Source organism: Lutjanus erythropterus, chromosome 6 (assembly GCF_056507025.1).
Source record: "Lutjanus erythropterus isolate fLutEry1 chromosome 6, fLutEry1.hap2, whole genome shotgun sequence".
Lineage (NCBI taxonomy): Eukaryota > Metazoa > Chordata > Actinopteri > Lutjaniformes > Lutjanidae > Lutjanus > Lutjanus erythropterus.
The window spans coordinates 33,525,217-33,544,037 of record NC_139322.1 but is presented as its reverse complement, the minus strand read 5'-3'; the positions used below and the strand labels follow the sequence as shown (position 1 = coordinate 33,544,037).

The 18,821-nt window shown below is 39.9% G+C and overlaps 1 protein-coding gene across 2 annotated transcripts in view; it reads right to left on the bottom strand.

Annotated features, from left to right (window-relative positions):
- Positions 1 to 4,434: 4,434 nt before the first annotated feature.
- Positions 4,435 to 18,821, bottom strand: part of kcnq2a (potassium voltage-gated channel, KQT-like subfamily, member 2a) — a 37,202-nt gene continuing 22,815 nt past the window's right edge. The window contains exons 9-19 of one of the 2 annotated variants that reach the window (XM_084721743.1): positions 18,318 to 18,377; positions 16,836 to 16,865; positions 16,016 to 16,069; positions 14,981 to 15,189; positions 12,898 to 12,945; positions 12,582 to 12,599; positions 10,567 to 10,672; positions 9,496 to 9,627; positions 8,777 to 8,845; positions 7,887 to 7,980; positions 4,435 to 6,559 (exon numbers count right to left, since the gene is read on the bottom strand). In XM_084721743.1, the coding sequence (XP_084577869.1) occupies positions 5,702 to 6,559; positions 7,887 to 7,980; positions 8,777 to 8,845; positions 9,496 to 9,627; positions 10,567 to 10,672; positions 12,582 to 12,599; positions 12,898 to 12,945; positions 14,981 to 15,189; positions 16,016 to 16,069; positions 16,836 to 16,865; positions 18,318 to 18,377 (1,678 nt within the window). In that variant the 3' untranslated portion in view covers positions 4,435 to 5,701. The remainder of the gene's footprint in view (positions 6,560 to 7,886; positions 7,981 to 8,776; positions 8,846 to 9,495; positions 9,628 to 10,566; positions 10,673 to 12,581; positions 12,600 to 12,897; positions 12,946 to 14,980; positions 15,190 to 16,015; positions 16,070 to 16,835; positions 16,866 to 18,317; positions 18,378 to 18,821) is intronic. The other variant, XM_084721744.1, reaches the window with a different exon arrangement.

The window sequence follows — 18,821 nt, the reverse complement described above, 5'->3', positions numbered from 1 at the left end:
ACCACTGAGTTACAGGTGCTCAAACAAAAAGTGTTACTACCGTCCCCGGTCTCCCCTAAATGTATTCAATGAGGCCACTAGATGAGCTACATTCTATTGCATTCCTGTCAGAGCACTGACTGGTGGAACATGTCAGCACACATACCATTACTAAAATGCATACAGTCCATCTGTTTTTGGCGTCCCTCTCTCTTGACAGGTCTCCCGTAAAAGTCGGATCACTAATGGCTTCATTGATTGTTGGGTGTTATCATTCATCACCAAGGGGTCAATGTCCTACCCCTGTCTAATGATGCCATTTGAACGTAAATCTCACATCTCTGAATAAATGCCCTGAGCAAACTGATGCAGGAAAGTGCCAACAATGAGGAAACATTTAAATCTTGCTAATTCATTTTGCTGTGATGTCACTTTAATAAGTTTTCCTCTGCAAAACTCTGTCTGTCCTTGGTACAGTGTCATAAACCTACATTTTTCATTCTGGTTATATAATGATATAATATTCACAAATTCGCTGTTGTAGATTCAATTTCAAATGTTTGTCTTTGCTCCTTGTTTGTCCTCTGCTCTGTGCTTTGGCTGGTCAAGACATCTGCAATTCCCCAGGTGCTACAGAGAGTAAATAAGCCTTAGGTGCTGTGTCGCCATCATCTGACTTTTATTAATGAGCCAATCAATTCCTATTTGTATCACCCTTTCAACTAAAATCCTGGCCTCACAACACTTAACAAATTGGCTGACCCGGGGTTGATCATGTGGCATGGAAACGCTCCTTTGCTATTTCATTGACATTGGCCAACGGTTGTTAAATAGCTTGTTAAATAAAATCTGTCAAGCAATAGCAATGAATAAATCAACCTTTTGCTGACGTATACACACTAGTAGAGAGTTACAGTGGGTTAATTTACAGTATATGTTTTTGTGTAACGTTTGGTCTGGGGCCGTTTTTCATTGTTTGAATTAGGTCCCTTATTTCAAATTAAGGGAAGTTTTTATGTGACAGCATACAGTGATACTGTGGGCCAATAGAGTGCTGACTGACCTGGACAGAGCCGTGACCACAATCCCATCCAAGACCTCTGGGATGAACTGGAGCGTTGACTGCGAGCCAGGTCTTTGCTAATTGTCCATCTTGGACCTCACAAATGTTACTGTGGCTGAATGGGAGCAAGTCCCTACAGATAGCTTCTGAAATCTGGTGAAAAGCTTTTCCAGGTACCACTCTCTGTTGAGTGTCACTTTATAAAAAGTTTTTAAGTCATAACTGACGGTGTTATTTATGGTTGATGAATTATTTACACTTTAGTTAGTGTAGACTTACTATAAGCCATCAATAAGAGCAAATTTTGTGTTGCCAGGTTGTGAAAAAATCCAACTGGTGTATATCCTATACAATACTGAAAATATTCATGTTTGTAATCCATTAATTTATACCTGTGGGCTTCTAATAAGCCATCAGGTCTGTAGATGTTCATCAGTTGTTAATACATGTTGGCCCAAATTCTCTGCAGTGATTCTTTAAACCAGTGGTTCCCAACCATTTTACTTAAAGAACCAGTGTGCAGAATTTAGTGGCCTCTAGTGGTGAGCTTGGAGATTGCAAACGCCTTGCCTCAGTCTCCCATTACAAGCATGTAAGAGAACCTATAGTGGCCATGAAAAATGCAATAGGCTATCTCATGCAATTGTTTGGTTTGTCCGATTTGGGTTACTGTAGAAACATAGCAGGACAACCTGACAGACTCTATGATAGAGGACCAGCACCCTCTGTTGACTTTCCTGATATGTTCAGGAGCTTTTAATACTTTTCTCTGTATTGTGTTTTTTTTTTTTTTAATTTTCATACATACATTATAGACTCCTGCGATGAACTGGCGACTTGTCCAGGGTGTACCCCGCCTCCCGTCCAGTGTCAGCCGGGATAGGCTCCAGCAGCCCGCTCCCTGATGCTTGACCATTGTCCTGTTAGGTCTTTGCTTGTTTTAACTGTGTGCTTTTCTAATGCAGGACAACACTCTTTAGCAGAGAGCATGTGTTCAGTTCTTCAACATGCCCTTATCCTTTGAGATTTTCTCAGTGTCTTAAATAATAATAATCTAAACTTTGAATACAATAATTTGATTTAGTTTTCCGCCCAGAAATGAATAAACTGGGATATAGGGCTATTGAATTGTTCTTTAAAAAGCTTACTTACACACCTTGAAATGAAGAAGGCCATGTGACCCCCTGTGAACCTTTGGAGACCCCAAGTGGGAGTCGGAACCAGTTCATTAGAGGGTCTTCCTGATGAATTAAAGAACTGAAAGGACTAGTCTCCTGCAACACCTGCATGAGGAGGTAGCCTATTGGTCCCCACTAATGGCTTATAACTGCTCTACAAACTATAAACTGGTTGATAAACCACAAGTAAATGATTTAGTATTCTATTAAATTAATAAAGCCATCTGGTATCTATCTATCTATCTATCTATCTATCTATCTATCTATCTATCTATCTATCTATCTATCTCTTCAACATTTCACACCTATGCTGTAACAAGAAAACACTAATTTGAAGCTCTTGATTGCCATCTAGTGATACGTGGCCACTATTACACCAAATGGCTGATGCACATCTCACCGTCTTGGTTAGACACAGCAGATCATGTCACAGTGCTGCTGTATTGAAACAGACCATAAAAACATGAGACCACAGACATGTTTTTTTTTCCAGTGATGTACAAAGTTTTATTATTGAAGAAGAAGGTGCAGTTACATGATGGTGTTAAACTAAGAGCTACTGTGTCATGTAAAACCCTACATGTCCTTTCTTTGGGTTGTAGAAAACATGCCAGCAGGTTTGTTTCTTCTTTTCTGAAAAATATGGACTGTGTGTCTTTGTGTGAATAGTCTCTACTAAATGATATTTCCTCTCTCATCGTGTCCATGTTTCGTTGTTAATATTAAAATGTTGATTTGCTATGACTTGGGAAGAACTGTTCATGCTTCAGATGCCCCTATGACTCCCATGCTTTTTAGCATTATCAATGACTAAATTTGTAACCCGGAATAACAGCTCTCAGGCCACAGAACCTCCTATATAACACTTGAAAATGTACTTGCACTACCTTTATGAAATGTTTAGAATGTAATTGTTAATTTTAGTTACAAAACAATGGGTTTTGGTGTGAAAAATAAGGCCATGTTACAGTAATGTTGGTACAGGATGGTTCTTGATTGCCTTGCTTGCTTTTTATTGCATTTCCTCATTTAGTGCAGAACTGACATAGCAGCAGAGAGTCTAAATGACTGACCTATGCATTGCAGGCTCAATGCCATCATGCCTGAGTTACAAGTGTCCCATTCGATCCAACGTCAACACTGCATGTTGGGTGATAACAATACAAAATGTGCGAGCTAATGTCCATTTGAGCCCATATTGTCTCCATATGTGGCATTAAACATCTGCCTTTGTATTTCACGTGGACATATTTGCCCAGAAAAGAAGAGCCATTGAAATTAGCAAGCTCGGGCTGCATCTACATGATTGGAATTCAAGCAAAGCCACATAAAAAAATCAACACATTGTGGCTTGAAACCAGTCATGCATGCACATTTTCATGTTTTATTCACCGCTGTTTGTCTGTTTAGAAGAAAAAAACACTTGTGGAATTTTTCTGCTGACTTTTCACAGCTGTTGTCTGGTTTTGTAGCCTGCTTTAACACAGCCCTTAAATCAACCATTTAACATGCCATGCTGCAGATTCACTGGCTTATTGACGGGGGGGAAGTATCTGCAATACTTTGAGGGGGGCGAGGGGGTTCTTCTGTAGTATTCAGTAAACACCAGGCTGAATTAATGATTCTGAAAAGCAAGCACTTTTTTTTTTATCTCTGCAAGAATCTAATTGATTATCATAGCTAAGATTTTGGCATCATAACACCTCAAGTCATTCAAAGGTATAGAAGTTATCAAGACACTATGCTAACCATGTGATAAGACTTTGACAATCTTGCATCGCTAGCTCCCACAAAGTTTAAGAGGTCAGTGTAACAGAGGAAGTGCTGAAATGAACTCACTATTCATAAAAGAAATCAAGGCGATTTTCTCTTGTGTTTTATACAAATCAATGCACACTGAACAAAAATATAACTTGTTTTTGCTGCCATCATGAGTAAAAGTAAACTAAAGACTTCCTCTGTGTGCACATGAGGTTTATTTCTGACAAATTTGTTCACAACTTTGTTAAAATGTGTGTTAGTGAGCACTTCCTCTTTGCCAAAATAATCCATCTGACAGGTGTAGCATGTAAAGATGCTGATTAAATATTCTGATTATTGCACATGTATGTCTAGGACTGGTCAAAATCGATAGATGAGGAAAACCCAAGTGGAGGATGCTGAATTTGTTGGCCAGTCGGATGCCACAGGAGAGCGAGTCTGAAAAGTGGCTAACTGAGCTAACATGGGTACTATACATGGGTTCTGTTTGTTTTATGTTCAAGATATGCAATGTTGTGGCTGAGGCAGAGACAGTTTGCTCACACTGGAAAAGTAGCAAGTGGCAGCATGTTGGAATAAATTCCAAGGGTAAAAAAAGGATTTAAAAGCACAGTAAACTCCAGTAAGAAGGTGACCAGCTAGTCTAGCCACTTGGCTAAAATCAAACCTCAGCTAACGTTTCACTAGCAGCAGTAGAGGAAGTCCAGAATCACTCATTTCACTTAGGTCCAGGTGTCCAATTATAAAAACTTTTATCCGGTTTAGACATCCAGCACGTGTCATAAAATAAAACTTAAAATCTGGATTAAACAAACATTCAAGACAGTGCTTTGTACAGAGAAAACATAGACCCGATTATGTCAAGTCTCTTGGTATCCGCAGGACTACAGATACCTTTTTTTCCAAACTCGAGACCCGTCCTACTCTGCCTTTGATTGGCTAGTACTCACTGTCTTTGTTGGTTAGGTTTAGCACAAGGAGTGATTGGTTAGGTTTAGGGTGAAAATGTCAAGAGTAGGGCAGGTCATGACTTTGCCCTTTGGGGAAAAATGGTATCTGCAGCCCTAGTGACCTTTTATTGCGACCAGTCTAAGGTACACCTGTGCAATAACCCTGATGTTTAATCAGCATCTCTATATGCCATATCTGTCGGGTGGATGGATTATCCTAGCAAAGAGGAAATCCTCAAGGATTTTAATAAATTTGTGAACAAAATTTGACAGAAATAAATGTTTCATGTGTAAGAATTCTTAGATTTTTTTTACTTCAACTAATGAAAAATGGGAGCAAAAACTTAAGTGTTGTATTTATATTTTTGTTGAGTGTAAAAGTAGTTTGATGACCTGAAATTAAGTGTCCCTCACACATCTACACTCTCATGTATCTTTCATCGCTAATAAATACAACTGAAATGTCCCCGACTAAGTTAAAGAAATATCCCTAAACAGCTATTTTCTATTCAATCAAACGCTTGATGAATGCAATGCAACTGTAATTAAGCACTGCTTGTAAAGTGTTACATCACAAAAACAAACATGGTGATAAAGGACCATCTGCAGTAATAAACAGCTAATCATGACCATTCACTTAAAGTAAAATAGTCTGTAATAGCATCGTCAGCAACAACAGTCAGTCAGTTGGCTACAAGGTCTCATGAAGGTCTTGTGTTGGCAACTGAAGCGCAGATCTCTTCTCTCCAGGCGAAGTAGTCCTTCTTGACCTACTTCAGTCCTGGCCATGCCCTCTCTCCACATGTGGGCTCTCCGGTGAAGGACAAAGGGGAGGGAGCATAGAGGTCAGAGTCTGTGTCTGATTCTCCCTCTGCTATGAAGGGTCTGACCCTGGCACAGAGTGAGGGTCCAGCTGCGGCTTCAGTCCCCGTTCCAGCTGCAACCCCTGAGCCCGTAAAGAAAGAAGGCCCAAAGAAGTCCTCCTTGGCCTGGGAGATGCTGAAGCCGCTGAAGGAGCGCTCCAGCTCCTCGTGGTCAACAGACGGGATGGACAGAGACGTGTCGCTCTCCACAGCAGTGGCGTCCTGTTGGCATCTCTGTCTCCTGTGGCGCCTCCTGCCCTGGGAGCTGCTTTCTCTGCCGCTGCCACCTGGGCCAGAGGATGAACGGTCGTGAACCGGAGCAGGCGGAGGAGGAAGGCGGAAAAGGGTGGGCGAATGATCACCGCTGCCACCGACTGGTGAAGGGGTGTTGGCCACGCTGCTGTTCCAGGCAGGCTGGCTGAGGGGGTGCTGCAGCTGGTGCTGCCAGGAGGTAGAGGGGCGGCTGTGGCTGCCAGAAGGAGTACCCACCGATCTCGCCACAGACCGACCCAGTAAAGGATCTTTCTTTTCCAAAGACCCATCAGAGCATGGGACATCTGCAGCTGAGCATGTCTTCACCTCCTTTTCCTCCTTCACTTCCTCTTTATCCTCCTTCTCCACCTTGCTCTCCTCTGGGCTGTGGTAAGGCGGGGCTGGATACGGCTCTTTGGAGTTGAAAAAGGCCTCTGTTTCTGAACGAGGGATACCCATACGCTGCACGTACACGTTGACCAGGAAATCAAGTTTCCTGTCCATACAGAGCACCTACAGGGAGAAAGAAAATGCAATGATGAAATGGTGTTCCATCACTACAATAAAATATACCCATCATCAGAAAAATATATATATCAGTCCAATCCATTATTGTCCAGGGGGGAACATATGGACCTGATGTATTTTATTTTTTAATGATAGACTATTTAATGCTTTACTTGGCTCCAAACGAATTAACACCATGTCAAAGTACCAGCACAAATAGCTCAATTTGCCCCCAGCCTCAGAAGAACTGAGTGGATAAAAAGTTGATGATGACAACATGTGTGAATTTTACTCTGCCAGCCTGTTTTACCAATGAGGGCTGGTAATGGTTCAAGCTCAATGATAAATTGATACCAGCTGTCTGCGATCAGACTTCAATCTTGAAAGCTGTTTGTTTTATGTTGTTTAATTAGTAGGTTATCCTGTTGAATTTGGTGCTAGCACACTGCTAATGTGGCTATTACCACAATTTAATTAATTAAATTAGTAATTTATAATATTGAGGGACAGTCAAGAGAAACTGTGTCAATGTAAAGCCTTATTTGAAGCCAACTAAATAACAAGGGTAGAAAGTTGGATGTATTGTTTTCAGGTTGCTTTTTGTGGAGTTTATACTATAGCAGGATATGTAACATTAAATGTATGTGATAGACATGCTCTGAAGGTAATGACAGAGCCATGTGTGAAAAAGTATTAGTCAAATTACAGGACTTTAATTTATTTGGTTGGCAACATGTTACTTGGATTAGCATCCATTTATGCATGCAGGTATAGTGCAGGCAATGTGCTGTGGCTGATTTAGTTAATATAGAGACGCAAGATGTTTTTTGCCCATCAACTAATCGATCAGTTAAATAGTAGTGAAATTTTCTTTGGCTGACTACAGCTCTCTCTGTAAAAAATATATCTGCATATGAATGCATAAATGCATCTGTAGGCAAGGGACAAGGTAGGATGAAATCCAATCTCAGAACCTAGCAGCTATCGTATGACAACAATTAAGCTTTTTATTGTCATTAGCTTTTTAAAAAATATATATTAATCTGCATTCATTTGCAGATATCTGTATAGGCAAAATGCATCTGTCTCATCAGTCTTTTGTCTCAAGTTGCTGATTGGACAATAATCAATGGCTGGTACATGGAAAAGGAAGACTTGGCCCAAATATCTGTTATATCCACTGACTACACCAGAAGCCTGAAACACTGGTCATTGCCCCCAGAGGTTAAATCTCCTTTAGACAATAGCTGATATGTTCAGAGATTATTCAGAGATTAACCTCAGTGTTAACCAACTCATATAATCTTTACAGACCTGGAAGAAACATTCATACCTGCTTTTCCACTTTGACCAGACGTCCCATCATGCTCTGGTCCTCTGCAGCCTCTCCTTCAGTTTTAGGACCTTTACCAACTATCTGGTCAACTCTAACATTTGAGAAAAGTAAAGTATAGATTAAAACAAACACTCTGTTCTGCCACATGAGTTTAACCTATTAGTTTAAACTTGAGGTGATGATGCGATTATGTGAACTACTGTTACGTGGAGATAAATTAAGTGTTTATGTTGATGATACTTGTCAAGCTACAGATATGTTTTGAATGAATGAATGAGCATTTCCTGAGAAAGTATTGATTTCAGGTGGACGGTGTGGACGCATGCATAATGAGTTGAGGCAATCTAAGGAAACACAATGTGAAGAGAGGGGACATTTTGTCTATAGGGCCAAAATGCATCACTTGGCATGCTTTTGTTGTGCTTCATGCTTCATTTCCATTGCATCCTACTGGGGGAGCTCTCCCTCTGTCTCTCCAGTATGAGAGCAAGCATCTAGCGCTGTCAAACCCCTGTTGAGTGAGGCCATATGACATGGCTCATTAACATTCAGTGAGAAAACTGCAGGATGTCTCATTTTTTCTTTTTTTAATATAATGATATAAAGTGGCATAACTGCAAAAGTAACCAGCAGGACATCCTAAAATGATGCACACAGAACAGCTCATTAAACACTTATTTAGATTTTATTTAATATAAAATATTTAATATTGGCTTAAGCATGTATTATCCAGGTAAATGAGACAAGTCAAGTGGCTTGAACTCAAAAGGGGTTCCATCAATCAAAATAATAAGGTAGCATGTAACTGCTTTAATATTTGGACTATGGTATAAGGAGCATAATGCTGGTAAAACGGTCATTCTAAAGGTGCAGTCTATTAACCTAACCTAGGACCTTCAGTGGACTTCTTATGGCGAGGTGTTGTTGGGGGAGGGGGCCCCACAATCATATCTATCCTGGCAAGGCACACAGAGACGATATGAGTGCAATGCAAAATGAAGCAACGTGGGAATCACATCAGCTATGGACAACAGGTTTCAATATATTCCACACACACGAGACGTACGGTGAGTCTGACTTGCTTTGTGGATGGAAAGTGCATGTGTTTCACTGTTGGAATATATTTATTTTACATGTTAGACCTTCAGGGGTAAAAAATGTGAGGAGCTAGTTTTGCGGAAGGTAAAACTGATACAGAAAACAATGTGAGTTATACAGCAATGTCATTTTTAAAATGAATTTGTGACGCATTCAAAGCTGAAGGCGTGAAACATATTTTGATATAAAGAGGTAACAGATATAAAACTGAGATCTGAATACAACACATGTAGCTGGACAAATGAAACAGGCAAATCAATGACTCACAACATGTGTGTATCCAGTGGCACCCAAACAACTGTATTACTGATACACATCTCTACTGTTCATCTGAATTTAACTGATTATTGAACTAAAGAAATAACTTGTATCCATGTATCTTCCACATCCATCCTGACATGTGGGCTCACAGCAAAAGAAGTCACAGTTCGGCAAGTTATTCACTCTGAGACAACCTAAAAAAAAGAGTGTGGGTCAGATTTAAACTGTATAGTGAACGTGCACTTGCCTGGACTGCAGGTTCTTAATGCGAGACAGCATGTCCAGGTGACCTGCAGAGTACTGCTCGATCACATCCATGACATCGTAAGGCCGCAAGCTCTCTTTGAACCTCCTCTTTGACACCAGGAACTTCATGATGCTGAGGGAGAACACAATCATTTTCTCATGTGACACACAGAGGCAGCAGACATTAAGACTTGTCGGAAAAAACAAGTGTTAGTAATAGCATTAAAAATGGGTAATAGGACACTGGGAACTTAGGACCCTAGTAATATAGGAACTTTGGAATGTAGGATCTTGGGAACATAGGACCTTGGGATCTTAGGACCCTGGGAACATACAACACTGGGAACATAGGTCTGCAGGAATTTAGCACCCTTGGAACATGGGACCTGGGTAAAATAGATTCGCTCCCCTAAGTAAGTCATGGTAGTGTGACAGTGAGTCAGCATCAGTGGCAGCAACCTGACAGTGAATCAGCTAACTAGAATTCAACCATCATGGTGATGCTCATTCTGCTTTGTATATATGTGTTTATATATGTGTGTCTGTCTCTCTGTATCTCTCACAGACAGAGAGCAGAGAGTTGGTTGCCATGTTTTCATAAAGTCCTGACCTCAAGACTTGCACAATGTATTGCTGTACAGGCAGAGGGCAGAGACTGTGCAGATACAGCCACCACCACACAATTCTACTGGGTAATAAGTGACGGTGAAGTACTATGTTTAAATAAGTCCATACATTTCTTTTTTTTTTAGGTAAATGTTGCATAGCATGTCTTTAAATCTCTCTGACCGTATATTTGATGACTGTTCATGTTTCTTGCCCCATCAGACTTCTTTTTACTGCTTTCACCATGTTCCCATGTACCTAACTCCCTCTCAGTTTGGTACACTGTTATTATGACTGATAGGACTGATAACCAAAACTAAAAGAGCTGAGCTTGTAAAGCCTGTGTCACTGATCACCACAGTGTGAAGGAAACAAAGTAAGCACAAACCATAAATGTCTACTATAAAAGTCTCCACTGGTGAAGTAAACATTGCAGAACCATAAAAATATTAAAGTGAATTCTTACCAGATTGCCCTTATCGTAACCTTCAAGCCTGGTGGTAACTCTTGAGTGAGAAACTCGCAGTGGCAGCTCTTATCATCACCAATTTCCTCTCCTGGGAGGCTCGCCTCTACAAAGCAAAGACAAGGACACTCTTAAAGAATACATCATCTGCTTCTACATGACCAGCGTCCACAGCAGAAGCAGAGCAGTGCTATTGCTTTTAGCTTTAAAGGTGCAAAACTCAATTACCAAGTTGGTTTCAAGCCAGTTAGCCAGTTTGTGAGCGTAGTGAGCGGGCTTTGTGGAACAACAGAAAAAAAGACTTGGTGCAGAATTGAAGGATAGTGCTGATGATGGGGTAAAGCTTTACTGGAACCTTTAATGACAAGTACTCTCTTCCCACCACCAATTATACTATAGATTAGCATCGTAACTAGCATGTTTAGTTTAGCCAGAAGGCTAATCTATGGATTTTGAAGCATACAGGCAAAGGTGTCAGGGCCTAATCACTGTTTATCAGGAATCAGATGTGGATCTGGTAGGGAAAGTGAGGTCTCTTCATGCAACGTGAAGCGGGGCTTTTGGGCATTTGGTCTCTGGGTCAATTTTAGATTATCTTGGCACCACTTGACTTGAACCCACAATCAACTTACCTATTATATTAAAGGAACAGTTCACTCCAAAATCAAAAACATATATTTTTCCTGTAGTATCTTACTGTAGTGCTATTTATCCATCTAGAGTAATGTGAGTTGCAGAGAAGTGTAGCGATGTATTGTGGTGCTCCAAGTGCCAAAAACTACCTTTAAAAAACTCAACAGCAATGTCTCATTCAGCAATCATGACCTTGTCACTCAAGTTAATCCAGCTACACTCGGCAACAGTATCACTGCACAGAAGGAAGTGTGCATCTACTCACGGACAAGAGGCTTGTAGTCATGACAGTGCAGAATGTAAACATTAATGGCATCCTACTTGGCTGAGCTGTAACCTCTCGTCCACGAGTAGATACACACCTCCTTCTGCACTGGGATGCAGTTGGTGGTTGTAGTTTGGTAGAAAGAATATAGGTCCTATGACTATAAAAAAAAAAAAAAGTAACAAAAGATTCAATTTTAAAAATGTGAAAAACCTAAATTTTGAGTTAAGTTTAAGTCAAACTTAAATGCTTAAGTTTTGACATAAACTCAAAATAGTTTTGCATACCTATTATCTTTTGTTTAGATAATTTACTTGTCTTCTTTAGATAAACTTGAACCATTGAGTTTCAGAAACCCCAGAACCCAATTTGTCAGTATTTGGGTGCTTGAAAATTAAATGGTTTCAACTGAAAATTTTAAATTATTACGCATTATTCACTTCAATTTTAATGGCCTTACTCAACAATTCTTGAAATACAACATTTTTTATTTCTAAAACTCAAAGATTCTTTTTTTTTTAAAAGAAGAAAAGCAAAGCTTAAGAGTTTGAGTTTGATTCAAAACTCAAATTCAAATTTAGTGAAGACAGTTGCCACAATGCTTTTTTTTTTTTTTTTTTTTTTTTTTTACACTTTTTTTTTACACTACAAGGTCTGTGGATTATCTTGAGTAACCAGGTCACTATTTCCTATATACTCCAGAGAAGGCAGACATCTTCACAGCTGATATCTCCAAAACTCACCAACTCACACCAAAACAATCTTGATGGATAAATCGCGCTACAGGTAAGGGAAAATATATGTACTTTTGATTTTGGGGTGAATTGTCCCTTTAACTTGCCTACCACTACTCTAAATAAATACTATAATCATTCGTATGGAATCCTTGAATGCTAATAAATACTTGAATCATTACATGCGTGTTTTCAGCTAGGATCATGCTTCAGTCTTCAGTCATCGTTGGGGGGAGGGGGGACTTGAAAATAAAAAGGGTTCATGTCAAGTGAACAAATTTCAGCAGGTTTCAGCATGCAGGTTTCTCAGACCAGTGAAGGTGACTTGTCTTTTGATTATTTCCCCCACAGAAGCCAACCAACAAAATGTCCCAATGTCTTACTTATTAAACCTTCAATTGCTGCAAAAAGAGAGAGAGGAGAGACATGGAAAAAGATTTGTTATGGATTCTAGCAGGATGACTATGGCAGACAAATCAATTCCAAACATGGGAACTTGTGGAGTCCACTGAATGGTTTCTGGTTCATGTTTGAAAGGGCTGGTCTCTCTTCTCTAAATATCTATATTTAACAAACTACTAATATCATAAAGCTTTATATAACATATATGGTCAAATATAGGCTACTGTACATCTAGACATTACATTGCAGAGTATATTACAATCTAAATTGAAGACATGTCATGATGACTTGTCTAACCTGGAGAACTCTTCAGTCCAAAGTCTTCGTCCTGCATTTCAATCAGCACTTTAACATGCCATGAAGCGGAAGAAGAAAAACAGCTAATGAGAATTGGTTCAAATTGTTGAACAAAAAGGCAAAGAAATGGTGAAGGAGAAGAAGTATACTTGTTGATAGTGACACAGTGGCCTGGATGATATATGGATGCAGCTGGGCTGTCTAGGAGTAAATGATGACCAACAGACTCTTGTCTCCCCAGCAAAATGTTGAAATGTTGGCTTTAGTATGTCAAGAAAATCTCCGTCTTCTTCGTGTCTTTTAATACATGCAGGTCAAAGTATATAGCACGGCCTGCACAATGACTGCATCTTAAAGATTAAGTTAAGTGTCATCAACACTTTCCTTCTGAACACAAAAGTGGGGAGTTGTTAGTCTTGAGCTGACACACAGATCTCTGTGATGTACAGTAATCTTCACATTAACTGATATCAGTACTGTGGAAAGATTCATCGTCTTAGTCAAGTAAGCTTTGGAGGAGGTTATGCTTATTTTTTGGCTAGGATGTTAGATGAGAAGTCTGACAGTCAAGTCGAATCAGTTTTCTTTCTACGGCCCAAAATCACAAATCACAACTTTGCTTCAAAGGGTTATAATCTGTATAGCATAGAACAGCCTTTACCTGCACATCTTTGATACCTAGAGGCTAAATATGAAGTTGGAGTGAGCAGGGAAGTATTTTAGCTTAGCTTTAATGCTGGAAGCAGGGGGAAACAGCTAGCTTGGCCCTGTCAAAAAATAATATTAAACTGTAAAACCACAACGTGTCTAACTTGCCTAAACTATCAGCTTTAGGCATCATTATGTCTGTCCTTTGGTATCTCACTTTAGTCCAGAGAGCCATCAAATTTTGTACAGATGTTAATGGTTGTCAAAGAATGATTCCAAGGCCCTTTGGTGATTTCTTGACTTTATAGCACCACCAGTAGGTCAAATCGTTCACTTATATTTAAAATATCTCAACATCTACTGGATGGATTGTGACCCATCCTAGGTCCCATCCCTCTTTGCTCTGTGCTCTAACAACAGTTGAGCAAGCTTGGTACCAGGCAGAACCTTGATCAAATTGTGCCTTTCCTGTTTCCTGTACTTAGACATGCTATGTGCTAGGCTGTTCAAAAGAAAACCTAATTTTGAAGATGAGTTGTATGGATTAAACAAGATGTCATAAGTTAATTAGTGAGCTTTAGGTGCTGGTATAGGTGGATTTTGTTACCTTCGGACAGAGCATGGCTAACTGTTGCGGACTGCTCATTGTTCCAATGGCCCATTATTCTGAAACCCCAAAAGTCTGAAAAATGTCTCATTGAACTGAGAGCCCATTTGTCTGACAGCCCATTATCTTGAGAACAAACACCCACTGCTTCAGAGGCTCATATTCAGAAGATACAAGAGCCACAGTGCTGAATTGGCAGGGGTTTTCCCTTAATAGGCTATCTTTCTGGTCTTACACCAAATAGCATTTCGAGCAATTTTACTGTCACAGACAAATTCCCAATGTCAGAATAAAAGCATGCGAGTTTCACCTCAGTTGGTGCAAGCCCCCATCACTCAAGTCATTAAATGGGTTCGATATAGCAAACGCAGGGAGAGGGTGCGTTTTCAGAGCAATGGACATTTGTTTTTGGGATAACAGGGCTGTCGGATGAATGGGATTTCGGTCAAATGGAACATTTTCTTGGACTACTTTTTTTGTTTTGAAAATAGAACTAGAAATGGCACCAGCTGTTTACCCCTGCTGCCAGTCTCTGGGCTAAGCTGCTAAGTCTCTTGCCATAGTTTCATATACAGACATGAGTGGTACTGATCTGCTCATTTAACTCCCAGCAAGAGAGCAAATAAGTGGATATCCCAAAATGTCAAGCTAATCCTTTAAACAGCTGTTAACCTCCCTTAAATAGTGACTTTTTCAACAGTTTGGTTTTTTATGATGGTTTAAATGCTGTTTCAGAGACTTTCCACCGTAACATGAATTCTATTGTAGAGCAAAGAGATCATTTACATCTGCTCAGATGTTATTCTGCACTGTGTGTAGTTCACTCACCCTCTGAGTTTTGACGTGAGGTGCTTCCCCGGACTCTGAACGCAGAATGTTTTGCCCCACGGTTCTTCTCGTTGAAGCTCCAGCTCTTGGTGACCTTGCTGGGACTCGCCTCAGCCCCGTCCTCTGCCCCTGGAGACTGGGCCTTTCCCTTGGCCACGGGAGCCTTGGAAGGACTGGGGAACACCTTGTCCTTCAGGCTGGCCTTCCGACTACAGAAAGCAAGTAACGAGAAGGGAAATGTAACCAATTTTGCATTTTTTGTAAGAGCATCATTAAATTAAAGTAAATAACTATCTGTAGCTAAATGTCTTTGTCCTACTGCTCTTGGGAATTTGTCGAATTCAGCACTGATGTGATAATAAATCTTACCTCAGCAGAAACGCAAAATGGGCAATGTCCTACAGCAGAAGGAGCCATGTCCACATACGAACATAGTGGTGCATTCAGTGGGTCAGGCAAGCAGCAGGAAGCTACAAGCAAGCATGCGTGGGAAGCAAAGTGACAGCGCACGTCTCAAAAGGAAGAGCTTCTTACTCTATGCAAAAAGTCAACATAAATCATGCAAAACAATTCACCATACATCATACTGTATGCTCCACCTGATACATGGAAATTGGTCAAAGGAAAAGCATTGTTAGGTACTCAGCAATATGCACCTTGCCTGCTGAACAGAGGTTTAGAAGGGCTGAATAGGCAAAAATGGCAGCAAGCAAATCAACTGCATAAAGACATTATTAAACAGAAACCATAAATCAAGTGTGACAGGGCGGTAAACAAGGATGTATATCTGCATTTTTTTTTTCATAGAAAGAGGCAAAAGGTGTGGGCAGATTAGCTCTTCTGTTTATATAAAGCGTAAAGCTTTCATTTTGAGCTTTACTACGCTATAAAAAGTAAACTAGTCAGATTTTCTTGTTATTCTGTGATTCCTCTACCTTTGCTTGTGTTTAAAGAGGGAGAGGAACAGAGATAGGAATGTAAGGCGGCACACAGACTTGCAGTGCAGTTGTCAGTATATCTGTGCAGCAACTATACCTAATAGTTCTCGGACAGCACCCGCAAAGTCTGTCTTTGTGTGCATTTTCATTACTGGAGTGGTGGGCAGTAGAGGAGACAAAAAGATAAAAAATAGCAGTGGGTATAGTCAAAAAACAGCAGTGTGTGCCATACTGTAATGCCAGTAACACTTTATTGTAACTATAGTTTCTATTACATTTGCAACCCTTTTGTCTGTCATATCATAAATAAAACATTTTGTATTTTTTTTCCCATGTGTAGAATTCATTTAAATAGCTTTATAATGCCATTATAAGGCTGGTTTTTCATATCATACTTTAACAGTGAGTTAAAGTGTGCAAATGGCTTATAAAGGACTATGTCATGATAAAGTGTTACTACATCATCATTAATTCCACTTGTTTCTTTTGTCAAAAACAGTGTGATAAAAAGTCAAGCAAGGCTCTTAAAGTGTTCAAAATCACTTTTTCCCGAGGTGATGCTGAAAGCCAGAGTATCAAAGAACAGCTTATTTGTGAATATTTAATAAAGCTGCCGGTTGGGAGTGAGGCCAAAGTGAGCTGATCTTTGAGCACCATGTGAGCAAATGCAGCAAGACCGTTCTTGAAGGAGGCATTTAACACACAGCCGCATACATGTCTGACACGCAGCACCTATAATAACCCCCAACACCTACACACACAGGCACACACACACACACACACACACACACACACACACAAATATACTGTACACGCACTCCCCCAAGAAGAGTGCCTCAGCAGCAGCTAAGAGCAGAATTGAAGGGAGCCAAAGGGAAGTGAAGAGAGACAAAAAAAATAATAATTTGATCACAGACCTGGGAGAGGTTTCTGTCTGAGACTCCTTCCTGTGAGGAGAAAGGACACCAACTGTTACACAGTGCAAGTCAGTCATTCAGTCATGTATTACACTGCACATCGCTCCATGTTGTGCTGCTGCAGATCCAAATCATCCATGGGACAAGACAAAAAGTTAATGTTATCCAGTCCTGGCACTTAAAGGCACACTCTGCAGAAAACAATATATGAATCATATAAATATAATCCCTCTTAATTGCCACTTATGACCCGCTAGAGGTGTGTGTTAGTGTCTGTATCTGCAGCGACCCTGCACTCTGCCTGTATTTTCTTATTTCCTCATTATTTTACTCTGTTCAGGACGGTTTACCAACCCGAGTTGGCATTTGATAACCCTAGAATGAGATTCATCAATCAATTATCTTTCTGGTGCATTTACAAACAGCAGCCCACAGATCCTGCATATTCTACCAGTCATACTGTATGCATATATATGAAAATGAATGATGAATGAATGAATATTTAAATTAAACCTGCAGGAAGTAATTTTGTGGTCACTTGGAGGAAATAAGTTCAAGCTGGTATGATGGACTTGTTGGCAAAAAGCTGCATATTTGCACATTCAGCAGATACTGAGCACTCATTTGAAATTGAATGTTCAACAAATGACTGTAAACACAATATTCACTCTCCTTTAGCTCTGTTTTTGATCTCCACCACTCATGGGAAGTAGCTGACATGCTCTGTAGTTGCTAGGTGCTACTGCATTATTCACCAGCCAGTCGCTAACCTTGTCTGTCTGTCATTTGGTGCTGAGCTGGTAGCGTGCAGAGGGTTTATCAGAACCATTTTGCTGAAAACAGCCATTCAAAAAAAAAAAAATGCCAAAAATGTTCTGGTAAACCAAAACTGTGTGGACAAGTCACATGACTTGGAATCAAGTCAGACTCAAGTCACAAATTTGATGACTTTCAACTGGACTTGACAGAATCAAAAGTATTTGAAATTCTACTTGGATTTTCTCTGCAAGTAGAGACTAATATTAGCATGATTAGTGGGCTAATGCTTAGCTAATGTTAGCTAAACTTTATATATCCAAGAGACTGAAAAATCACTGTTACATTATTGGGACTTGAGAACAAAGATTTGAGACTTGCTTTTGGCTTGCAAAATAATATTTGATCCAGCCTCTGCTATAAAGCTCTGTAGAGGTGAGAGGAGCTGCAGAATGAGGTGATAATTCTCTGTGCAGTTTGTCACTATGAGTGACCCCTTTCATATTACACAGTTATTTGAACCTTGTTAATATAATAATATTGGTAAGTGTAGTTTTAACATGAATGGCAAATTCTTTTTTTTCTCAAGTCTTTCTTTTCTATTTCAAGATTCTTGTTTTCACCATTACTAATCATTATTATCATCACTTCTATCCCCATTCTGACATCCTCATCATCATGAGATCATCATCATCAGCTGAGTCACTCTTTCGGTCATATTTATACCTGAATGACTTGCCCTTTAGATTCCTCAGCAGGTCCAGCTGATTCAGAGGTGGAATAAGTCTGAAAAGAAAAATACAAAGAGCATTTTGTCATTCCGTCAAAGACAGTTTCACCAACTCAGTGCCCAAAGGTTAAAGCTTGCCGATGGGCACTTTAAAGCTAATTCCATTTAGTTTGGCAGTTATCTATTCTGCTGGTCATCACCTTTTCACCTCAAATTACTGCTGGAATGAAACCGAACATGATGCCATTTCCAAATAGGACAGATGAGCAGCGATCTTCTACTTCTAGACGCATAAAAGGCAGAAATCTGTGTTGTGAAAGTCAAGCAGCTTATATGCTGATTCATTCAGCTGGACAGAAATATAGTTGGTTAATTTTACAAAGTAGCCACTGGCAGTGTTTGTCTTTTGAACAGCATTTCAAAGAGATCCAGCTGTCACTGCCAACGGCAGCCTCATCCACTGTAAAATTACCCTTATTAAAGCAGAAAGTGAAAAGTCA